Source organism: Lynx canadensis, chromosome D4 (genome assembly GCF_007474595.2).
Source record: "Lynx canadensis isolate LIC74 chromosome D4, mLynCan4.pri.v2, whole genome shotgun sequence".
Lineage (NCBI taxonomy): Eukaryota > Metazoa > Chordata > Mammalia > Carnivora > Felidae > Lynx > Lynx canadensis.
The window spans coordinates 16,508,451-16,532,139 of record NC_044315.2 but is presented as its reverse complement, the minus strand read 5'-3'; the positions used below and the strand labels follow the sequence as shown (position 1 = coordinate 16,532,139).

Genomic DNA, 23,689 nt, shown 5'->3' with positions numbered 1-23,689 from the left:
TATCTTGTGTGAAAAGATTAGAACTGAAGGAAAATGTACAAGTAATCAGTCTAGTGTTCTACTCTGGGAAGGACTCTGACTTACAAGATACCTGACAGGAAACCAAGCGGTATCTATTCGACTATGACCAATGTCAGGGAGCTCACAACCTCACCATGGTGTACCTCTCTGGTCAGCAATTTTAATCATTAAAAAAAATTTTTTTTAATGTTTATTTATTTTTGAGAGAGAGATAGAGCGTGAGAGGGGGAGGGGCAGAGAGCCAGGGAGATGCAGAATCCGAAGCAGGCTCCAGGCTCTGAGCTGTCAGCACAGAGCCCGACGTGGGGCTCGAACTCACGAACCGCAAGATCATGATCTGAGCCAAAGTTGGCCGCTTAACCGACTGAGCCACCCAGGCGCCCCTCTTATCATTTTATAGTTCTCTTATTTTGAATAAATATCTACTTGCTCTTAACTTTGGCCCGCATCTGACTTCTGAAGTGACACAAAGTCTCCTCCTTCATCACATGTCAATTTTGAAGGCTTGATTCCCTGCTTCATGCTTTTGTTCTTCAGATAAAACGCTCTAGGTTTCTTTGCTTGTCTTCCTATGCCTGGGGTTCAGATCCATCAGTATCATCCTTTCCTAAGAAAGTCATTCTCCTCTCAATCTATTATAATTTACTAGTCTCCCTTTTAAAATGGCCACCTCAACATTTATGCACCTTTGGTAACTTCCAGAAATTGTTGCTGCTGATAAATGCCTTTGCTTTATAACTAGCCCTTTTTGGCCACGGTGCTTTGAGTGGCCACAGCTCTACGATCTGAGGACGTACCTTTGCCAAGGTCTCGTCATCCAGGTGATTCTTCTGAATCACATGTTGAAGTGCAAAATAAATTTTTTCCTGAAGCTTCTGGACCTTCCTTGGTTCTATCAGCCAGGCTCGGTCTGACAAAGGAAAAGAATTAGGTAAGAAGGGAGGGGATGTAACCTTTTATCTACATATATAAGTGCTTAGTTTCTGTTTACATAACCGCACATATTTTATAAGAAATACCCTGATGACAGTAATGTCAGATACATTGACACAGGAAATGAGGATGGAAGTAGTTAGAACCCAATGGTTCCAATAAGCACCAGTATTTTTTTTTTTGTTATTGCCTGTGACCATTTACATCTCTCACTCTTTTTGGGGGACATATCCTTAGATTCTTTCAAAGTAGAAGTCAGTGACTTATGAAGAAAATGAATTATAGAAGTAAGAAAATCTGCACAGGACTGTTTTTTGTATTCAGGATTCCCCTTCCCCTTTTAAACTATAATTCCCCTTCCGTTTTTAAACTATGCTATAATGCATAGAATCTGCATGTATCAGTTTCAAAAATTTAATCCCCCAAATTTAACTAAGCTGTTTTTCTACATGGAATTTTAAAATGGTGGATAAAATAATCCCTCCTTTCCTTCCTTCCATCCTACCTTCTTTTCTTTTTTCCTTCCAACATCCCTCTCTTCATTCCCTCCCACCCCCTCCCTCCTCCCTTCCTTTCTTCCAAGAAGCTTTATATGCCATGGTGACAAAATTCAGTCCAACATCAATGCCTCAGGTTGGCGCTTCAATGAAGAGACATCTAGAGTCTCCAAATGATGAACAAATACTCATGGAAAAGAACTTGGAAATGATCCATCTGAACACAGTTCAGGTCAGGCAAGAAACTCAATTCTGTAATCCTAGACAGGGTAAGGACAAGTCTAGCCAACAGTTAAGCAAACCCTTACGTAAGTGAGCACAAAAGCCTTCAGTGACAATTGTCAATCAGAATAAATTAAGTTTCCTTCCCTCTCCCTTCCCTAAACTATCTGGAGCTGAACAGAGCGTGGCTATTAGGGTAAGAACTGGGGGAAGGGTGGGGTCTGGCATGAGATAGAGCAGGACATCTATCTGTCTTTCCTCTCTTTTTGAATGTGACACTAGGCCAGGGTGGCAGACGAGGTATTTGAGAGTTTCAGAAGGCTCTGAGTGTGGGTCTGCTACAAGGACTGGAAGATTTTCCACTAGGTAGAGTAAGAAATGTCCTGTTTCCAAACCCAGCAGAATTTGATGGCTATAGTATGTTCTGTTTGGAAAAAGGCTTATAATTCAGCTGAGTTCTGACCTATAAACAACAGGCTTGCCTTACATCTCGGGCAATTATCTTCATGGATTATTTAGGCTTGATATACCATGTCTTAAGTATTTGCTGCTAGGAATTTACTGGCTTATTACAAACGTACCTAATAAGGACAGTGAACTTTGGCAACACGTTCTTTGAGCAAGCAGGAACCCGAATGAAGCCTCCTCCCTCATCTTAGAACCACAGGCTTAGAATGAATCTAACGCTGAACTATATTCCATAAAAACAGTCAAATGCAATAAGAAAGTGGTAGCAAGGAAAATTATTTGGCATGTGGTTGCTATCAGATATAAATCTTTCTTGTCACTTCTCCCATTTATCTTTGTGCTTCTAGGCCTGGGAAACTTGGTCAGGTTCAAAAAAAAAAAAAAAGAAAAAAAGTAAAACCAAAAGAGGCCTAGAGGAACAGCTTGATTGTAGACAGAGCCACAAAAGAAACTGTTAGTGATAACATGCCAAGTGATAATTTCCATTTTTGATAATGTGGTTAAATAAAAAACAGAAGCACATTAAAAAAAAAAACCTTCATAAGACTTAAAAATAAATAGATAAAGCCTCACTGATAGGAAGGGTAGAGGCTGGGGTTATTGGTAGATATCACTAGAATGACACGTCAATGTACCGTCACCGGTGAGATTAATTTCTTCCAGCCCCACTGAAAACCATGTTAAGGTATCAGAAGGAATCTCGTCTCTAAGGTGGATTTTATAGAAAGAATGAGGCTCTTGGCCATAAAAATTATTAGGAATGGGTTCCAACAGAGAACTGTAAATGGCACTGCCGTCTCCTCACCGAATTCTAACTGAGCAGACAACTGAGAGACTGAGTTCTCCTTCTGGCTGAACGAGCCACGTATTCATTAGCAATCTATACATTTTCGAGCTGGCATATACTTTTAAGCAGCATTTCAATTGCTACGATTCTGTGTGGCCTATAACCGTCACCCCTTACCTTCTCTGAAAATTTTGGTATTTTATTGCATTTTAGAGCTAGGTAGAAATGATCTTCATTATAATGAGGTCAAACCCTATTTATAGGCGAGGAAACTGCGGGTCTGGGACGTCGAGCATTTAGGGTCTCACAGATAAATGATGACAGATCCCCGTTCTGGAATGTCCACTGGCACATCAGAGACTCTTCCTTTTCCAGTCTTTAGAGGGAGTCATTTTCCCCCTCTGTTGTCCGTACCTCCTTTTAAAGCCCCTAATATCACTAATTTAGGTGGAGAAGCCAACACAAGAGGTATTTAAAGAGGAGAAGGTGTTCGTTTTATTTACTTTTGTCCTCATGCTGGATCTCTCATTTAAATACATTTCTACTAAGTCTCACTTTTCTTCCTGGGCATTTTTTTTTTTTTTTTGCGATGTCTTTTATTCTCAAAATCAAAATAGGACTTAGCTGTAACTCAGGCCGCCGTGTGTCCTCATTTATCTGTTAAGAAATGCTTTCGCTTGTCTGAATCTGGAGTGACCCTTAGCACACATCCTACTCTTGCTTGTGGGGCAAAATCGGTCATTTTAATTAATTTAAGGCTACTTTCCTTTGAGTGGTCCATAAATATCACAAGCTTGTCAAAGTAAACACAGTTCTTTTAAATTTCTGCTGACTACCTAGGTTTAGTGGGGATAATCCGCGTTAAAGATAGGACTTTTTTTTTTTTTTTTTTTTTTTTTTTTAAGACAGAGCCTCAGACCTCCTTACCTGGAGATATCAGAACAGCAGATGAGAACAAAGCAATCTCCTCCTCAGTCAGCTGCAAGGAACACAAATTCTTTGCAAAGTCAAATGCTTCATTCACTAGGTCATCAGAACCTGTAAGAGAAGGCGGATTAAGTGAGAACACTTGAATGGAATGGGGCAATAGTAAGAAAGTCCCATAGTCGAAAAGTTACTCAAGGACTTGCACACGAGGCAACAATATTTCCAAGTTCCTAATAATTATAGAATGAGGAAATTGGGAAACGTCTTGATCAAGTACGGAGTGTTGACGTCACCAATGAGGGGCTGACAGAAATGGTGTATGCTCATTGCCATATTCCCCTGGGAAGATATAAACTAAATCTAATCTTGTAATGTTGAGATGAGCTCCAACTAGAAAAAATTTAATACGTTATTTCAGGATCCTTTGGTATAGAGACAGCATTCACAGAAAACCTAAAACATGATGTATGAGGGGCCAAGGGCTGTCAGTCTTAGTGGCACTTGAACCTGGCAATTTAGAACGCCGAGAGGCCTCAAACTGAGATGTTAAAAACATCTTATAGATGGAAGATGAGGTACCTTTCAATTTGGTAACTTCCCTGGAAATCTTACGGAGGGGGCAGGCATTCATTGCTTTCTGCTTTCTGATGGATGCTTCAGGTCAGTCGCTTAGCAATTGTGAATTTTGGCATAATAATGCTTCATCCCTACACTGATCCTTGGTAAATGTTTATTTTATGAAGCTGGAAATACAGCCAAGTTGCCTGCCAAGACTTTTCCTCCTTTCTTGAAAGTCTAGCCTTGTAGATGACATGGATGTGTATCAACTGCAGAAGGGAAACGCTGCCTGTCGGATGGACTTGCTGTTAGCTACCATATCAGCTAACAGCACAAAAGGTGAAAGGGCACTGGCCTTCCGTGATGCCCGTGGGCCGGGTATGGAACAAGTGGCACCGTCATCGTGAAAACCTTTCCTGGCATCGGCCCATCTGCTAACGTTCTTCTTATCTGCACCGTGTACTGATGACTGGATGTGAATGGTACACAACACTCCCGAAGATTGACTCTGCCCGTGCCCACCCACAGGAAAGGTCTGGGGATCATTTGGGGCAGGTTGGCACCCACTCTATCTGTGCTTCCAGAGCTGCATGACTTAACAGGAAGAATGTCAGTGCTCTTAGCGAGAAGCCAGTGAAGAAGCTCTTCTTTTAATTAAATATCTTAACTAAATATTATCGATTTACATAAGAAACTTAAGAGATCACCCATGGACCACCAGAGGTCTACCTAATATACTCTGTGGGGCAGTAAGCTACAAGGAAAATACAAATTGATCCTTCAAAGAATGACCTAGAACACATCTCAGCTCTTCATTGATTTCTGAATGAGGTGTGGTCGATCTCAATGGGGTCTGTGGTTCTCTCCTGCCTTTCATATTAGGATGCATGATTGTGCATCTCACAGGTTGGATAAAATATTGGAGGCTCACCTGGTCCAGACCTTATCAAATGAGATACCAGTTCACATTAAAGAATCAAGGCATCTCATTTACCCACTTCGATCTGAGTGGAGAAACTGAAGGCAGCTAAGAAAATTATGTCACCACCAAAGGTAAACTTACCTAAGGCCTTGAACATCTGCATTCCTCCATATTTTCCTTCAAACAGAACAGTGTTGTTTAATGGGTTGAAGGCACGGCACATTCTCACTAAAACCACTTCCAGGCAACCTATGTATAAAAAAAAAAAAAGAAAGAAAATAGGTATATATGTGCAATAGTAAAGCAATTCTTACTGTATTTAGGTCAACAGACTTAAAAAACATACCCATGCAGATGCACAGACACACACATTCAGAAATGCATCAAGATTTCTTCCCAAGTAAAAGATAACTATTATTAGAAAGAAACCTCTCGACATGCTTACGTGAGGAATTAAAGATAAAATATACCTTAAAAGTGGCTAAAATGCAGGGCAGCAACAACACGTGTTGGGGAAGCATACATAGTTTTTGTTTTTTGTTTTCTGGACTAGTATTAAAGGTATTTTCCACTCATGAATTCACAAGGAGCTTTGCAGTTTGTTAACTTTTGTAAAAGTTTTGCTGTTGGGAAAACTTGCTCTCTGTTTGTTTTAAACATCCTCCATGTATATTTCAGCACAGGATGACTTTATACAGGAACCCCTTGAGGGTGTTTCTTGAGGGCACCATTTACATCTGATGTCTTGGAAATGAAGTTTTCTTGGTCAAATGAGTTTTGGCAAAATACTGAATATTATCTAACTTCAGAGAGTTATAATCCACATTCACAGATCGAAGGCTTGGGAAAGTCCCAACATGAAGGAACTTGTTCAACCTCAATGGGCCCAGCATTTCTCTGAGTTCACTGTTAGCCCGGTGAGGGCGGGACCTTTGTCCGCAGCCACAGGTAGTGGTGCTTATTTTATTCACTAGTATAGCTCCAGGACCTCGAAAAGTTCCTGGCACGTAAATAAATAAATATTTAGTGAGTGAATTAGTTTGCCACCTTTGTTTTTCCCTCTGAACATTTATTGATGCTCTGAGGAACCAGCGCTGTGCAGTTTCTCCACATTATGGACAAATGGGCTTTTGCCGCAAAGTGTGTTGGAAGGTGACGGCCAGACTCAGAAACCACAAATTTGCAGGAGAGCATGATACGGGTGCTTTGGTTACATCCATGGTGTTCCCAAGGGACCCGTGGTGCCTTTCTTATGCTGCCACTTAATATTTATGTCTCTGTCTTCTTTTTTTTGATCTGCTGATTTCTCCTTGCTTTCCCTTATGTGCCACCTAGCACAGGGGCTTACACATAGAAGGGGACTTGTCAATATTAATTAAAACAGTGTTTTTCCGACAAAAACAATAATAGGTACCGTTTATTGAGTATTTATAGGGTGGAAGTCACTTTCCTTGGCCCCTTGCATTATTTTATTTGCTCCTTACAATACCATTTCAGGTGAATTTTTAAATGTTTATTTATTTGTCGAGAGAGAGAGAGAGAGAGAGAGAGAGAGAGGATCTGAAGCAAGCTCCACACTGACAGCAGCGAGCCCGACGTGGGGCTCGAACTCACGAACCGTGAAATCATGCTCTGAGCTGAAGTCAGATGCCTAACCGACTGAGCCACCCAGGTGCCTCCTGGGTGACTTTTATTAGCCCTTTCTTATAGGTGAGTTACAGGAGGCTTAAGGAGGTTACGTACTCTGCCTTTTATACTAGAGTCAACATTTTTACAGCAGCAGGGATGTTAAATGATTATATGGTGCAGTGGTTCTCCAATGTCAGTCTATGGACTGGTTATATCTGAGACTTGGCTGGAAAGACAGTGAAGTGGGTTCTGGGTTCTCTTCTAGGAGATTCAGACCCACGAGCCTCAGATGATGCCTCCGACTCAGCAGTCAATATTCTCCTCTGATGCTGCTGATGCAATTGTAAGTTTGGAATTCATTATTTCTGGTCCATCTCTTCATTTTGCAAATGAGGAATCTGCCATCTACAGAGGTTAGCTCAAGGTCACGTATCAAATGTGGCAGATTTTTTTTTTTTTCCCAAGGAGAGCTGCAAAAATATGTTCCATCCCACATGCTTTTTAAGAGCCTTACCACTCCCCCATCAAGAAGGATCCATGTTCAGGGCGCCTGGGTGGCTCAGTCGGTTAAGCGTCCGACTCTTGGTTTCGGCCCAGGTCATGATCTCACGGCTTGTGAGTTTGAGCCCTGCATCGGGCTCGGTGCTGATGGTGCAGAGCCTGCTTGGGATTCTCTCTCTCTCCTTCTCTCACTGCCTCTCCCCTGCTTGCTCTCTCTCTCTCTCTCTCTCAAAATAAATAAATAAACTTAAAAAAAAAAAGGGTAGATCCAGTTCATCTACCCTTGAGCCCAGGTGAGCCGTCATGGCTGCCTTGACCAATACAGTGGGGTGGAAATAGCACTGCATGACTTTTAAAGGTAAGCCAGAAAAATGCGATGCACCGTGGCCTTGTTCTCTTGGCGTGCTAGCTTTTGAAACCTCACAACCATGCTATGAGAAAGTCCAAGGGGCCCATGGAGACACTGACATGGAGAGGAACTGGGGCCTGTGGCTCAGAGCCTTGGCCAAACTCGGGATCGTCAATCAGCACACAGTGCCAGCCGTGTGAGGGAGACAATTTAAAAGCGGATCCTCCTGCCTTCCGTCAAGTCCCTCAGTGAACACCACATGGAGCATTCCTTGCTGAGCCCTGCTCACATTGTAGCTTTGGGAGCAAAATAAATGATTACTGTCATCTTAACTAAGTTCTGGGGTTGTTTTTAGCCAGCAATAGATAACTGATAGGTCAAGTTCATGTTTGGGTCAAGATCTGCATCAACTTTAATCACGTGGTGAGGAAGCAGCAGCGACTTATACCCTATTTGGCCCAAGTTCAAATGCCAGCTTTGCCATACGTTGGCTTTGTGATATTGAACACAGCCTTTCACTTCTCTGAATCTCCCCCTCCTTCTGTAAGATGGAAATAATACTGGTGTCACGAGACTAAACGAGCTGTCATGGGCAAACATTAACATACGCAGGTGGGTTATCACACGCACACGTATACATGTTATGCTTAGCACTCTGGCCCAGGTCCATGAGGGTTAACAAACACCATGGCGGCTCTTATTTTCTACTTTCAAAGCTGGGGGTCAGGGAAAGAAAATTTGTTTCCTGTTTGGGTAATACCATCCGTGAGGTCAGTCATGTGCGGAATTTCTTGAGCTCCTTCCTAAGTGTGCGTGTGTCGCAGAGCATGTGTTGGAAGAAGGGGAGGGAAGGATTAGAGCTCAGGGAGTTTCTCCGGGTCTATACTGGCTGCAGGCTATCCTCATTAAAATGATTGGAGATGACCACAGAGGCAGAGCTCTGCTAGCCTGGATTTCCCCCCCCACCCCAACAGAAGGCAAGTAGTGCATTTTAGAGCCAGCTCAGCAATTCAGCCACCTTGACACGCTAATTACTTGCACTGCCTGTCAAGCTGGGTATCTCAACCTCCGCAATTAATAGCTCCACTTTCAATAAGCAAAATTGTGTTTGACTTCAAAGGGGAACTGAATGAGTATCAGGGCATTTTTATTACTGAGAGTTTCCTTTGGGAGTTGGCGGACAGTGTGGGTGGTAAAAATGAACTACATACTGGAAGGAAGATTTTTCTACAGCCAACACTGAGCAAAGGGTTGACCACCTCCCAGGCTAAAACAGGTGCCCCACCCATGAATCTTCTCCTCGCTTACCTGACTTCAGAAGTAGAATCTGATCATTTTGACAGAGCTCCATGAAGCCCGTTATCCGCTTTGCAAACTCTACCACGTACTGGATGGCATGAGTGATCTGGATGGCGCATTGCTGCCATAGTGCTTCCCTGGACTTCAAGAGACGAGACACACAACGTACATAGAGCAAAAGCAACGTGGAGAGTCAATGCAACATTCAGGGTTTCCCTCCTGGAGCTCACCCGTCACTTGGGGCCCAAGGTGGGACTCTACCCCACTCCTTCCAAAGAGGAAGACAGTATTTTCGAACAGACTGTTTTGCCCTGTTTGAGCCTTGCTACAGCACAAATGTCAATGTACTGAGACCGAAATAATGGAAACACTGCAATAATATGTAAAGATAGATATGTACAGTTTCTTTACTCTCTTTCTCCTCCTTCTGCTCACCTAAACAAACTCAGGCTCTTAGTCCGTTTTGTGAAAACAAACTTTTGCACTGAGGACTAGTGATTTCGTTCCCAGGCTTCTGTACGGTCACTTTTATGTGTGCCTAGCAGACACTATATCTGTAAGATTTTTACGTTGTGTTCTTTTCCCAGAACTTACGGAGGTTGCTTTTTTGGTATAAAAAGAATTTCACGGGAAAAGACCTCAAATCAAATCACTCTCTTAAGTAATATAGAATCTCAGAAATGTATTTTGATCCTGGGGTTATTTTCTTCGCAACTGGAAACATAAATCCAAGTGTATTGATTCTGCTTTTTATTGACCATAACAATACCTATGCTTTTGTTTCCTTATTTACATAAAAGGGGTAAGATATGATTGTTCCCATGGAGAAAAATCAGTATTTTGTAATCATATGTTCAGATATAGACACACTTATATATTTTATTTAAAATAAAATGATAATACCAGTCATTTACTAGTAGATCTTGTAATTGTGGCTATCAACCCCACAGGAAAGTAACGTGAATATATAACAGCAGCAAATTCCTTCTCTTAAAAATTTCTCTAATGGACAAAGTAGCAATCAAAAGAATAATGGTAATAAGATGAGGTGAATTGTCTTTTTTTTTTTTTTTCCTTTGGCCCTTTTAAACATGTAGGGCAAGAGAAACATTAAAGGTGCTTTATTGCATATCTTTGTAGTATAGATTTACAACTATTATTACTGCTATAGTTTCTCAATCGTTTCTCTTCCTTGCCTGGCCCCAGGAAGCCACCGTGAAAAGGTTCTAAAGTCATCTGATGTGGGCACAGTCTCCCTGGTCACTTAAATAGGGCAGTGGTTTTTTTTTTTTTTTTTAATTGGGGCGGTTTTGCCTTCCAGGGAACATTTGGAGACACCTGCTTGTGACAACTGTGTGTGTGAGGGGGTTGCTACTGGCATCTAGTGGGTAGAGACGAGGGATGATGCTAACCATCCTACAGCGTGCAGGACAAGTCCCTACACAAAGGCTTATCCAGCCCCAAATGTCAATAACGCTGAGTGAGAAGCCGGAAATAGAGACATCACAGGGAGAAACATTGTCATAGTTTCCCAGAGTACCTTGCTCTGATAGGCTTTAATTTCCTCGTAGGTGTGGGTCTGCCATGCCAGCTGGTGCAGCTCCTCCGTGGTGTACTGACACGTCTCCAGGTGGGACTTAATGATGTTCTGTGCAATTCGATCTGTGGGAAAGAATGTCAGTTTGAGGGCTCGTGAATACATTCTCGCTCTGCAAAGAAACAAGCGCTTCACGTTTACCACCGGAATACCTTTGGAGACCCTTCAGTTGTACTCGACTGTCTTTAACACTACTTACTCTCTACCTAACAATCTCCAAACTGTTGTCCTTTTTTTTCCCTCCCAATTTTCAGTCTTTTAATCAAAATTTACTGCCTTTACTTCCCCCTTCTGGTCACAAATCTGAGGGCTTATGAGTTGTAGAGTGTTCAAATAATTATTTTAAAAATAAATACAAACGACCATGTTTCCTACTCTGTGGCCTAAAATTCCACTAACAGTCTTGACATGTATGGTCCAAAGACTTTAAAATATCTTTAGAATCACTAGAGCTTTTCTTTAAAAAGGTTAAAAAGAGAAAAGGATTACATTCACAAAAAAGCAGGAACAAACACAATCAAGTCTTTGGGGGCTGTTTACCTCAAATGAGTTGTATTTGGTATTAAACTTTCAATATTGAACATTCTGGATTTGGAGGTATGGAAATTGAGCAACAGAACCAGACACGGCAGATTTCTCAAAAATCTGCAGCGAGTTCCCTGAAGTTAGATACAGCTGTGAGGAGGTTCCCTCAAAATCCCCCCAGCTCTTTGAAGAAGGTGACATCTTGGGAAACCAAAGGACACAGGGATTCTGTCTGGGGGGCCTGAGTAGAAAGGAAGATGACCACATTGTCTGCCTGATAACTGTTCTTGGCTAATAGAGAAATAGATTTTTTCTAGTGTTTTAGGTCATGCCATTTCAAATGCAATTTCTGTTCTTTCTAAATAGCCATATTTCATTTCTCCAGGATAACTCTCAAAGCAGTGCTTGTAAGTACCTTCCTTTTACCTCGCTAAGCTTCTGGTATATGTGGTATGAAATATATTGAGCTTTGGTGATGTAGAGAATAAGAAAATGGAAGCTTGCACCTCTAATGAACTTTCCAAAAATAAAAAATCTTGTAGAGCGCACTGCCTGGCATATTACAAACACTGAATAAATGGTACTCATAATTATCATTATTAGGACATTCTGTAGAATTTGTCATCAGGGAAGCAATGCGATGACTCCAATTGGCACAAAACAGAGGTATTTAATTTTGGAGTCAGTGCTACTGAAGGAAGCCATTTCAATGTTTACTAGAGTTTCTCAATCAGAACCATCAAGTGCTAGATGTAGAAGATGCTACAAAATGCTAACTTAGGATTATAGTCATGCTCTATTGGGTTCCTCATTTAGCATTTCTAGACTTTCATCGCTTATCATATTCTAAAATCCTTTCTTTAAAAAATCCTATATGCAAATTTTATTGAATATCCTCCTATGTTGTTAAAAAAAAGGGGCAGGAATTACTTTATACATCATATTAAAATAGATGTCATGGTTCATCATTTTTCAATTTCACTTGGGCAGTCTAATTACTTAGAAGCTAAAAAAAAACATATCTATTTCTCAGTCAGTATATAATGAAAACATAAGATTTCTATGGCTTTCTAGTTTTCAAACCTTTATCTTCTTGGTGTAGTCTGTTTTCATCTTCAAAGATATGCTGATTTGTCAGTAATTTACAGGCTTCAGGGTTTATAAGCAAAACTACAGCTGCCACTCAAAATTGCATTATGAAAAACTCTTTATCTGTTCCTTTATGGCATCTCCTGGGAACTACTGGCCAAGGTTTAAAAATTCTCTAGCCTTCTGCCACGAAAGCTTGGGGGTGTAGGGCATAAGGAGGAAGGAGTGGGCATAATAAATACATGGACAGGTTAAGGCAAAATTGGAAGTTAAATCCACACACAGGCTTTAGGACTCAGCTCAGATGTCCATTTCTGGTGAAGGTTTCCCTCCTCCCCTGGCCCTTTGGTAGAGGGGTCGGCGGCTGTTACACTTGATTCTACCTCCAGAGCTCTTATTCCGCTCAGACTTGCACTGTGGTTATTTGTTTGGGTCTGTTTGTTTCTTACCCTTCGAGGTTGTGTGAATTCTTCAAGAGCTGGACTGTAGAGCCCAGCACAAGTGACTTCATATACTCGTTCAACAAATATTTTTTGAAAGGCTATTATGAACCAGGTTATAAAGTATAGATTTTTTTTAAAAAAGGATGTTGTCTCTTTTTTTAAAAGGATCTTACAATATCATGTATCATATCATCATATCATATTGTATCATCATATCATATCATATCATATCATGATATAATAAATGCCCATGAGTTATTGAGGGAGCTCAAATAAGAATGTATCTAACTCAGTCTGGAGGAGGCTGGAATATAACCACAGAGAAGATGCCTGTTGATCTGGGTCTGAGGAGAGGTTTGTCACATGGAGAAGAGATAGGTATACCTCAGGTAGAGGGAGTGATATTACAAAGGTACAGATAGAAAGCTAGTTAGGAGCTAGATAATTTCTCATATTACATGTCATGTCCTTACAGTCCTTACCTTTTACAACCAATTTCCCTCTTACTGAGGGAATGAGGGAGTGACTTTAGATCCATTTTTATAGAGCTAGCAAGTGGTGTTTTGAAATCAGGTTGTCTTTCCCGGCAAGAACACTATCGTGCTTACGGCACAGAGTGCATGGAGAGATGGGGAGAAATGAGACCAGGCAAGGAAATTGTCACTAGAGATCCGACAGCTGAGTAAGGCACGCCGAGGAATCTGGATTTTAACTTTAGGCAACGGGGAGCTAGTAGAAGCTGTGAAGCAGGAGAACGACACGGTCAGTTTTTTGTCTTACAAAGGTGACCTTGGCCATGGCAGAAAGATGAAGTGGCATTAGGGAGTATGTGAGATTAATCAGGGTTGGTGATCATTCAAGCAAGATACGAGGAGGTTCTGGATTCAAGACAGTTCTGATATATTATGTACAGGACCAGAAGATGTGGCTGAGAGGGGGTGGAGAGAACATTAAATATGGAAGGTGCTCAACCAATGTTGAGTTAATAAAGGTAATATTGAAAATGTCCATCTATCCATCCGTCCATCCATCCACCCACCCACCCACTCTTCCATTTTCTGCTTTATTTCACAAGGATTTTAGAAAGCTTATACTGATCCTTTGTTCAAAAATCTTTTTTTATTTTTTAATTTATTTTGAGAGAGAGAGAGAGTGTGCGTGCAAGCACGGGTGGGACAGAGAGAGAGAGGGAGAAAGAGAATCCCAAGCAGGCTCTGTACTGTATTATGTAACTTGCTCTGTACCGTCACCGTGAGATCTTTTTTTTTTTTTAACGTTTATTTATTTTTGAGAGAGAGACAGAGTGTGAGTGGGGGAGGAGCAGAGAGAGAGAGGGAGACACAGAATCCGAAGCAGGCTCTAGGCTCTGAGCTGTCAGCACAGAGCCCGATGCGGGGCTCGAAATCACGAACCGTGAGCTCATGACCTGAGTTGAAGTCGGACGCTTATCGACTGAGCCACCCAGGTGCCCCTCGAACCGTGACATCTTAAAGCCTAAGCACGCACGATGGCTTTGAGGTCAAACATCAAACGTGCGCTATTATTTCCCCTGCCCTTGTGGCGAGAAATAGAAGGCAAATCTCTGTTTGACATAAGATTTATAACTATCAGCGACAGTAAAGACACAGTAGTGGCAGCTGCAGGACAGCCCTTCCCCACTTTGTTCCATGGGTCTGCCATGCAGAGGCAAGCCACATGCAAAACCTGACGGCCCTCTCAAGGCTCAGGTCAATAAAACACAGGGTAAAGCTAGACTTGGTCCCACGGGAGCAGGGCCCGAGGGCGCGTTCTGTCGATGAGAAAGATGCATGGCCATTAGAGGAGATGGTCTGCCTGGACTGAGAGTCTGCGGTTGTGAAAAGGGGAGAAGGATTTAAGAGGAAGGGGACAAAGGGAGAGACAAAGAACACAGTATACAAAGTTCCTGCTAGGAGCCAAAGGAACTTTCAAGAGTCCTTGCCTGGAAAAACAGAAAAGGTAATAGTAAACGCAGTCCTCTCCAGGGACCGACCACATGAGAAGCCCAGACAAAGAGACTGAGGTAAAAGAGTAGAGGACAGAGAATCTTTCTGGGCAATCGCACACCCTTCATCCGTTTCCCGGACTTGGATTGCAGTTGCTTGTTAGGGCCCAGTTCTTGTCGGATTCTTTAACCAGCGTGGGCCCTGGATGGCACATGTTAAAGACAGAGCCCGCCCGCACGGTGCTGGGATGAGGGGTTCGACAGCAGTATGGCCCAGGTGACTGGCAAAGGGGAAAGTTTCCCGCCCTGAGAAGCAATGTCCATGAACTCTACCCTCTGCTCTTCCTGATATCAGGGATGAGGCTAGATATTTCGAAAGTGGATAGGAACACGCAGCTACATTTTCTCAGGAGTTAAGATTGTATATGTGTTCTGTACATGTTCAGTGAGATAGTGGTTTGTCTCGCTCACTGAGAGTACGCAAGCTGCTTTGCTAGTTTATAAAACGATGTCAAGGAATGAGAAAAAAACAATTTTATATGCTCAGTCACTTCTTTTCGATCCTGGTGAGGTGAAATGCAAACATAGATGCTGGCAAGGGAAAACTGGGTGTGTAATTACAGGTTAATATCAAGTCTATGATCCTTATTTCTGTTTATAAATTGTATGAAAAAATGGCTTGCTCTCACTTTCTCTCTACCCCTGCCACCGCCCCCCCCCCCCATAAAATGGCTGTTTGTTTTTAGACTTTGACCCTGCTACTTTTCTTGAAGGAAGGCTTGTTGGCACACAAGACTTATAAGCGACTAATAGAGTTGGTAACTTCACATATTAAGTAATTTTCTTTATGAGATAGAAATAACAACATCTGAGTCAAGTGTAGGAGTCATCCTAGAAATCTTTAAAATAACTGTTATAGGGAAATGTTTATGGCACAGATTTTGGTACACGTATCTCCAAACTCACTGAGTTGCATATTTAATAATAGGAACAGATTTTTGTATGCCAATTGTCCCCCAATAAAGAGAAAGTAACTGATATAAAAAAATAAAATAATAAAGAAAGTAACTGATATAAGCAAATTACCATCGTTGATGAAAAAATTCTAAAAAAAATATTTTTAAAATTGTCACACTTCTCTGGAACTCTTAGGTGTAATCTTAAATCCACTTATGATGTGGGCGATAAGAAGAGAAAAATTAAAATTTTGCAGAGAAAGCTGGAATAAAATTGACGGTAATTCTCAGTGGTGTGTGCAAAAATTACAGAACCCTGGGGCTGGAGCTAACCTCTTTCTTCCATTTCCAAATGGACTGTATCTAAATAATTCCAGAAGTGAGTTGGCTCCCTAGTCTCTGTGCGCACCTCTCCCCCATCCACATCAATCTTCATCATGATCTGTTGAATAAATCAAAAAAGTAGGAAGGAAGTCTTTCCTTAAAGCATTTAGAGATGGTTGAGATGCATATGATAAAGTTCACAAAGGTAAAGGGAGTTTTAAAGATCAATCATAACATTGGAGCTCTTGGGTGGCTCAGTCCGTTAAGCGTCTGACTTTGGCTCAGGTCATGATCTCGAGTCCGTGAGTTTGAGCCCCAAGTCGGGCTCTGTGATGACAGCTCAGAGCCTGGAGCCTGCTTCAGATTCTGTTTCCCTCTCTCTGCCCCTCCCCTGCTCACATTCTGTCTCTCTCTCTCTCAAAAATAAATAAACATTAAACAAAATTAAAACATTAAAAAAAAAAAAAGAAAGGGGTGCCTGGGTGCCTCAGTCGGTTAAGCGTCCGACTTCGGCTCGGGTCATGATCTCACAGATCACAAGTTTGAGCTGTATGTCAGGCTCTGTGCGGATCACTCGGAGCCTGCTTCAGATTCTGTGTCTCCCTCTCTCTGCCCCTCTCCCACTTGCATGTGCGCTCGCTCTCTCTCTCTCAAGAGTAAAATAAACATTAAAAAATTTTTAAAAAGCTAATCATAGCACAATGCCAAAAATAATATTTGGAAGTAACCCTTAAAGAAATACACGAAAAATAGTTTTTCATATATACTGCTCCGCACAGCAAAGCAGTTTGGAAACAAGTCGTCCAAATTAATTAATTCTCTGCAGAAAAAAAGGCTACGTGTGTCTATTTCAGCGAGAAATACATAAACTGACAAGCAAGGTGACAATTTCTTGTTTATAACTGTGATGCTATAAAATGAGGACCAGCTTGCAGCTTTTAAAATAGCAAGTGACCTTCTGCAACTCTGATTTCAACCACTCAGCGGGTTTTTTTCCACCAAAGGGGCTTATTTTAGCCCTCACTAGACATTTCAGCAAACGGTGCTCTCCAAAGGCTGCAGCATCTCTGACACGGATTACACAGGTGGTTTCATTAGAATCCCACATCCTGGGAGCGGGGAAAGTTGAGTATATCTTTAAAAACTGCTGCTTTCAGTGTTATTACCAAGAGCACCGTGGCCCAACTGTACCAAGGCGAGAAAGCTGAGACTCCACGCTATATATAGGACTAGAGGGGGTTGCATCTGAACTTCCTAATTTTTTCTCCTCCCCCTCCTTTTTTTTTTTTTTATGAGAAAGTACAGCTTCTTCTTGGTGAACTATACCCTCTATTCATTTTCCTCCACAAGAGATTTCTTTTAAACTTGGCAGTATCCTCCCTAAAATACTGTATCTCAGCCTCCATCAAAATGATTAATGAATTTTTAATTTATCACTTGCCTTAAGGATCTAGAGAACCACTCAATTCTCTGTTTCGTTTGTACTACTAGTGTGAAAGTGGAATTCTTAGGGGATTTACTTTGAATGAATGCCAGGATATCTCTACGGACTTGCTCAAGGCGAGTTTTAAGTGCCTGTGTTAAGTTTTTGGGATATCACGATTCCTCAGAATCCACACTCCGAGGCAGTGACTATAATATATTAGAACAACTGGTTGAAAAGTGAAACATTTAACCAAGCGTGCATTTTGCTTTTTGACCATAGACCGCTAGTTTTGTACATTTTCTGTCATTAAATAGAACAAGTGTACTGGTTAGGATGCACTAGGAGACAGTGTCAGAGAGGACAATGTCAATTTTAAGACTTTCTGGTTTTTCTCATCTCTACTTAGTGATTATTGTTTTTCTAGCATAAATAGAATTGTGCTGTCAGCATAAAAACATCAACAACCTTTAAGCTTAATTAAAACAGCCACCTATTAGTGACGCATAGCCTCGACAGGAAAGTAGTATATTTTTAGCATTTAAGTTTCTCAAATTCTTTTAAGAAGGAGCTGGGGCATAAATAACCCACAGTCCCTTTGTTGGCTCACTTTCACCGTCTAACCACCATTACTCCCTCACCAGTGAATTAAGAGAGCTTCTGGTCTCCTTTTCATACAAATTCTATTGCCAATTATTTTATCAAAAACTGGTATAACAGATTTGTACTTCATGTGGACTGAAACCAAAATGTTCGTAGAGTTCTTCAGAAAAAAATACATTAGCAAAATAAGAGATGATGTCCTTAACTATAAAAAATGATGAAAAGGTGATCCACACAGTTCAACAAAATAGGAACATAGAGAAAAACAATGAAAAAATCAGATAAGTAATAGTAATATCTGAGCAAAGACTGAATGAATGGATGGTTAATAAAATGGCTAATATTTTCTCAAATTTCGGGAGGCTCAGGTAAGAGCATTTTAATAGAAGGAAAGGAAGCACAATCTAAAGCATAAAGAAAAACTGAAAGAATTTATCCAGCATTTGTGTTAAAACCAAATGAAAAAAGCATCACAAGCAGCAAAAGAAATGAACCATCAAGGGGCGGCTTTCTTAATAATTTAATAATGGAAAGGTGTTTGGAATCGCCAAGTGTTTTGTTTTATTGCAATGGTATATGTCTAACTTGGGGGGAAATTATAGTTTCTTTTCTTCAAACTAGCTGATAAAATTGAGAAAGAGTCTATTATGAAAACATTACATTTCAAAGTTAACTTTCACAGTGAAAGATCTCCTTCAAAGAACAATCAGAAGACATCAACTTACTTCAATGCCCTAGAGTTGATGAGTTCTAAGGGAGCTATCTTGTAAAACAGCAGAAGCCAATATGGACCCCTTTAGACTTCTCCTTTGTGCCCTTTGGGACGTCACTTAATATCTTAGAGTCTTAGTGTCTTTGGGTTTGATTTTCTATCTACAGAAGGATTTAGCAGCAGAGACATCTTCTAAGGGCTGTGTGAAGCATGGCGACTTGAGTCTGAGGGGCTACGTGGGAATTTCTCTTTGTTTTGATTCATAAGGGGAAGTCTTTCAGAGTTACAGACAGTGAGGGTACAGCTCACAGTCTGAAAAGCATTTGAAGAGTCTCAGATGGAACAAACAAGAACAAGGTAAGTCAGAGCCCATTAAAATCCTTCCCTGCTCTCTTGAAAAAAACTGCACCTCCATACCCTACCCAAAGGACAATTAGTGGGTCACAAATGATGAAAACCTAATTATGAAAACTGCTCAGGGCCATCATTAGGATTGACTTTTTCTATTTGGATTTTGTTGGCATACGGATTGACTGTTAGGTAATTAATTTTAAAGTTTATTTATTTATTTTTGAGAGAGAGAGAATCCCAAGCAGGCTCCGCACTGTCAGCACGGAGCCCAATGCAAGCCTCCAACTCGCTAACTGTGAGATCATGACCTGAGCCAAAATCAAATCAAGAATTGGATGCTTGGCGGGGGGGCACCTGGGTAGCTCAGTCGGTTAAGCATCTGACTTCAGCTCAGGTCATGATCTCACGGTCCGTGAGTTCGAGCCCCGCGTTGGGCTCTGTGCTGTCAGTTCAGAGCCTGCAGCTTGCTTCGGCCCCCACTCACAATCTGTCTCTCTCTATCAAAAAAATGAATAAATGTTAAAAAATAAAAAATTTAAGAGTTGGATGCTTGGGGCGCGTAGGTGGCTCAGTCGGTTAAGCATCCAACTTTGGCTCAGGTCATGATCAAACTCAGGTTTGTGAGTTTGAGTCCTGAGTTTGGGCTCTGTGCTGACAGCTCAGAGCCTGGAGCCTGCTTTGGATTCGGTGTCTCCCTCTCTCTCTGCCCCTCCCCTCCTCGCACTCTCTCTCTCTCTCTCTCAAAATAAATAAATAAATATTAGAAAAAAAAAAAGAGTTGGACGCTTAACTGACTGAGCCACCCAGGTGCCCTGGATTGACCGTTAATTTCCTCCTCCTCCCCTTTAGTCAATGTACTTCTGACCTTAAGGAAAAACTAATTCAGAGGAAATCTTTGGAGGTAACTTTTACATTTTCAAACATTTAATCTAAAATTTTAAAAGTAACTTGATTACTTAAATAAGGCCTTTAATTGACTAGTGTTTTAAAATAAGTTTTTTCTAAGTCATCTAGCACCAAATCGTCCTACGACAAACCTGTCTGAAAACCACAGAGCAGTTCCACAATGAGTCTTACAAATGTGACTCAAATTTAAAGAGCAAAATTTTTTCTCCTCGGCGTTGAAGGCATTTTGTCACAGGAAAAAGTTTATATCCTAAAATAAAAGCAAAGCAATAATAAAGTAAAACAAACAAACAAAAAGTCTTTCCAGCTTGGAACACTTCCAACAGATCTCCCCACATTTGTGAACATCACAGAGGTAAATCCTGTACCTGTTGAGCAGGAGAGCCTCTGAAGTTGGTTGTATCTTCTGCCAACAAAACCCGAGTGTATTCACCTCCAGTCACCTGGCCATCAAATGCCATGTCTGTGTTCCATGGCCCATGTGGAACACATGGTTAACCTTAACCAGTTCTTCCCAAAATAGGTGCTTGAGACTAGGGTGAAAGTGGTACATATCCACTCCAGTCAGTGGAAAAGCAACTCAGGGCTCTCACCAAGAGCTAGTGTCAAAGCTCTCAATGACCTGAAACGCTCTTCTGACATGGGGGCTATTTCAGAGGCTACCTTATAAGCATAGACATTTCCTCCCTCCACAAGCCATAGGCAGAATCTCTCTCTCCTTTCCTCTTCCTTACTGTGGAATATTTCATATCTACTATGGCTTTTAAAATTGAGTATATAAAGTGGAATTGGTTTTCTGGCAGCTTCTCAATGTTTATTGATTGATTGATTGGCTGGTGGATTTTAGAGTTTTCTTACGATGTTCTGAATTCTGAATCAAAAATTAATCCCAAACTCGTATCTCTAGGAAAAGTCCACTGAGGAAGATCAATTTTGCGCATTTTTGTAAAAAAAAATTTAATGTTTGTTTATTTTTGAGAGACAGAGAGACACAGAGTGTGAGCAGGGGAGGGGCGGAGAGAGAGGGAGACACAGAATCTGAAGCAGGCTCCAGGCTCTGAGCTGTCAGCACAGAGCCTGACGTGGGGCTCGAACCCACCAACTGTGAAATCATGACCTGAGCTGAAGTCGGACGCTTGACCGAGTGAGCCACCCAGGCGCCTCAATTTTGCACATTTTCAACTGAAATTCGAAAAGGTGAGTTGGAATAATTACCTCACCTAGCGAATGCTAGCACATTAGGAAAGCTGTATTAGTGGGGGTACAAGCATGTAGGGACTAATATGCATTCATGTACAAATACCTGAATTGCATGTACGTCTTTGTATTGCTTATAATGTAAGCCATATTTATATTTCTTTATAGAGCCTTGCTGGTCACAAAGTACTTTTGTATCCATTATGCCATTTACTCCAGTTGTGGAGAATTGCTGCACTGAGCATGATACTAAAGTGGGTGCAACATATCAGTGGGTGATTTTAGATCATCTTTGTGAGGTTATTGAAGAAAATCTAGAAGGATATGGATTTGAATGACCCTAGAAAAGAACTATAGTTCCCTGATCCTAGGACACTCTAGAATAATGCATGGCTACGGACTGGTCAATACAATAGTGTGACCACGGTAGAGATCCCAGAAATGTGACAAATGGAGTTGATTAGCCCAGTCCCCATACTCAGGAAATTTCTTTTAAGATAGAAAGCAGGATTCCAGAAATAGCAGCCTCTCCTGTAGGTGGCAAAGAACAAAGGGGTGTTAAAATTTCAGAGGAGTCGAGTAAGACCTGACCAAGGTGATCTGGCTAGGTCTGGGAGGTGAGGACAGGTGGATTTACCTTGAAGCTATGTCTGTACAGCATTTCATCCTTTACGTTGAATGTACCTAAACTTGGGGCATTTGGAGATTGGTTGCCACCTTCTTTTTCAGCTGCCTCTGGTTATCCTTGATGCTCATTTTAATCTGGTTTCTTGTTTTTGTTTTGTTTTGTTTTTTCAGGAGCAGGAATGGAGAGAAGACGCTGGTACATAGTTCTGGTTTGACTGTGGTTATTAACTGCGTCACGGACAGGGTCATCCCACCCCCTAAGGTCTTCCTCCCTGTGAAGGAGGCAGGGCTGGCCATGGTCTCAGGCTAGGGTTTGAGCTTCTCTCAGGACAGTCTAGTTGCCAGCAAGCCCCCCTCTCCACCACCCTACCCTTCTCTTTGGGAAGTGGCTGTAACAAAGGGAATGTCTATACATAGGATCAAAGCTCCCACCACAAGGTGGGAGAGTCATAGTTTTTCAAAGTCATTATATGCAATCCACCTGATTTTTCAGATGAAGAGACGGAGCCTCAGAAAGCTGAACCAAGTTTGAACAAAGTCACATGGCGAGCATGTAGAGTAAGGACTCTCAATTTCAACGTGGTCTCTAAACTACCTGCAAAGGGCCTGTGGTTGGGGAAGGGAGCAAGAGGTATTAGAGAACAGTGGAAGCTCACAAGGTGTCTTCTCCAAAAGCAAGACAGGAAAAACAAACAACACTGCATTTTCCTTTTCCCCTATTGCTCGAATCATTTTTCTCATTTACTCTATTTTTATCCATTTCAATGACTAAGCAGACAGTTGTTCTGGAATCGCGTGCCTACCTGTCTTTGCTACCAGTGCCATGAGAGGGACGAGGGAAATATGTAGGTAGAGTTAAATTCTATTCCCTGTACCATATCTGAATGAGTAGTTAAATATGCATAGAGAAATGTATATTTATTAAATATACATGTGAATATGCATACATAGATTTAAGCAGTTATAGAAGATTGATCTGTAGAAGCATGTGTCATTAAAGGTGCTGCCTTAAGACCACAGCACCTGCTTGGTGTTAATAAGTAACGATTAAAACAGCAATCTTGATAGAATCCCCCAAATAAAACACACTAGCGATATTCACTCTGTCTCTGTGTAGACTTCATAGAATAAAGTGGTAGTGGAAGGGACTATATCACTTTCATACTCCTCTCTTTTTGTACTCTCCTCTATTAATACTCAGCATCTGGAACAGGTAACTTTTTTCAAAAAAGAGGTTTACGTCTAGTTTTGATGCTTAAAATTTCAGGCTCCATAAATAGAACACACAAGAAAGATGAAACTAAATCTACATTTAAGATTATATAGGCGAGACCAAGGAGTTCATATTTCTTTGCCTTTATCTGGACAGAAAATTACTAAATACAACAGCCAACTCAGGTAATGTGTGTAAAAGGCAGTTTATCCCCTTAGTCTCACAGCTCCCTTGATGGATTTCCCCTACTGTTTTTAAAAGCATATTTGCAGGGCACCTGGGTGGCTTGGTCTGTTAAACACCCGACTCTTAGTTTCAGCTCAGGTCACAATCTCAAGGTTTGTGAGTTCGAGCCCCACATGGGCCTGTCAGCACAGAGCCTGCTTGGGATTCTCTCTCTCCCTGTCCCTCTCTCTCCCTTTCCCTCTCTCTCTGTCCCTCCCTTACTCACTTGCTCTCTTTCTCTCTCAAAATAAATAAATAAACTTACCCACAAATGTATGGCCACCTAATCTTTGACAAAGCAGGAAAGAATATTCAATGGGGTAAAGAGAGTCTCTTCAGCAAGTGGTGCTGGGAAAACTGGACAGTGACATGCGTAAGAATGAACCGGGATCACTTTCTTATACCATACACAAAAATAAACT

General features: G+C 41.3%; 1 protein-coding gene across 1 annotated transcript in view; it reads right to left on the bottom strand.

Annotated features, from left to right (window-relative positions):
- RORB (RAR related orphan receptor B) overlaps positions 1–23,689 on the bottom strand; it is a 57,636-nt gene that overhangs the window by 12,486 nt on the left and 21,461 nt on the right. Inside the window, exons 5-9 of the mRNA XM_032595511.1 lie at positions 10,654–10,775; positions 9,123–9,255; positions 5,477–5,584; positions 3,856–3,966; positions 819–931 (exon numbers count right to left, since the gene is read on the bottom strand). Of these exons, the coding sequence (XP_032451402.1) occupies positions 819–931; positions 3,856–3,966; positions 5,477–5,584; positions 9,123–9,255; positions 10,654–10,775 (587 nt within the window). The remainder of the gene's footprint in view (positions 1–818; positions 932–3,855; positions 3,967–5,476; positions 5,585–9,122; positions 9,256–10,653; positions 10,776–23,689) is intronic.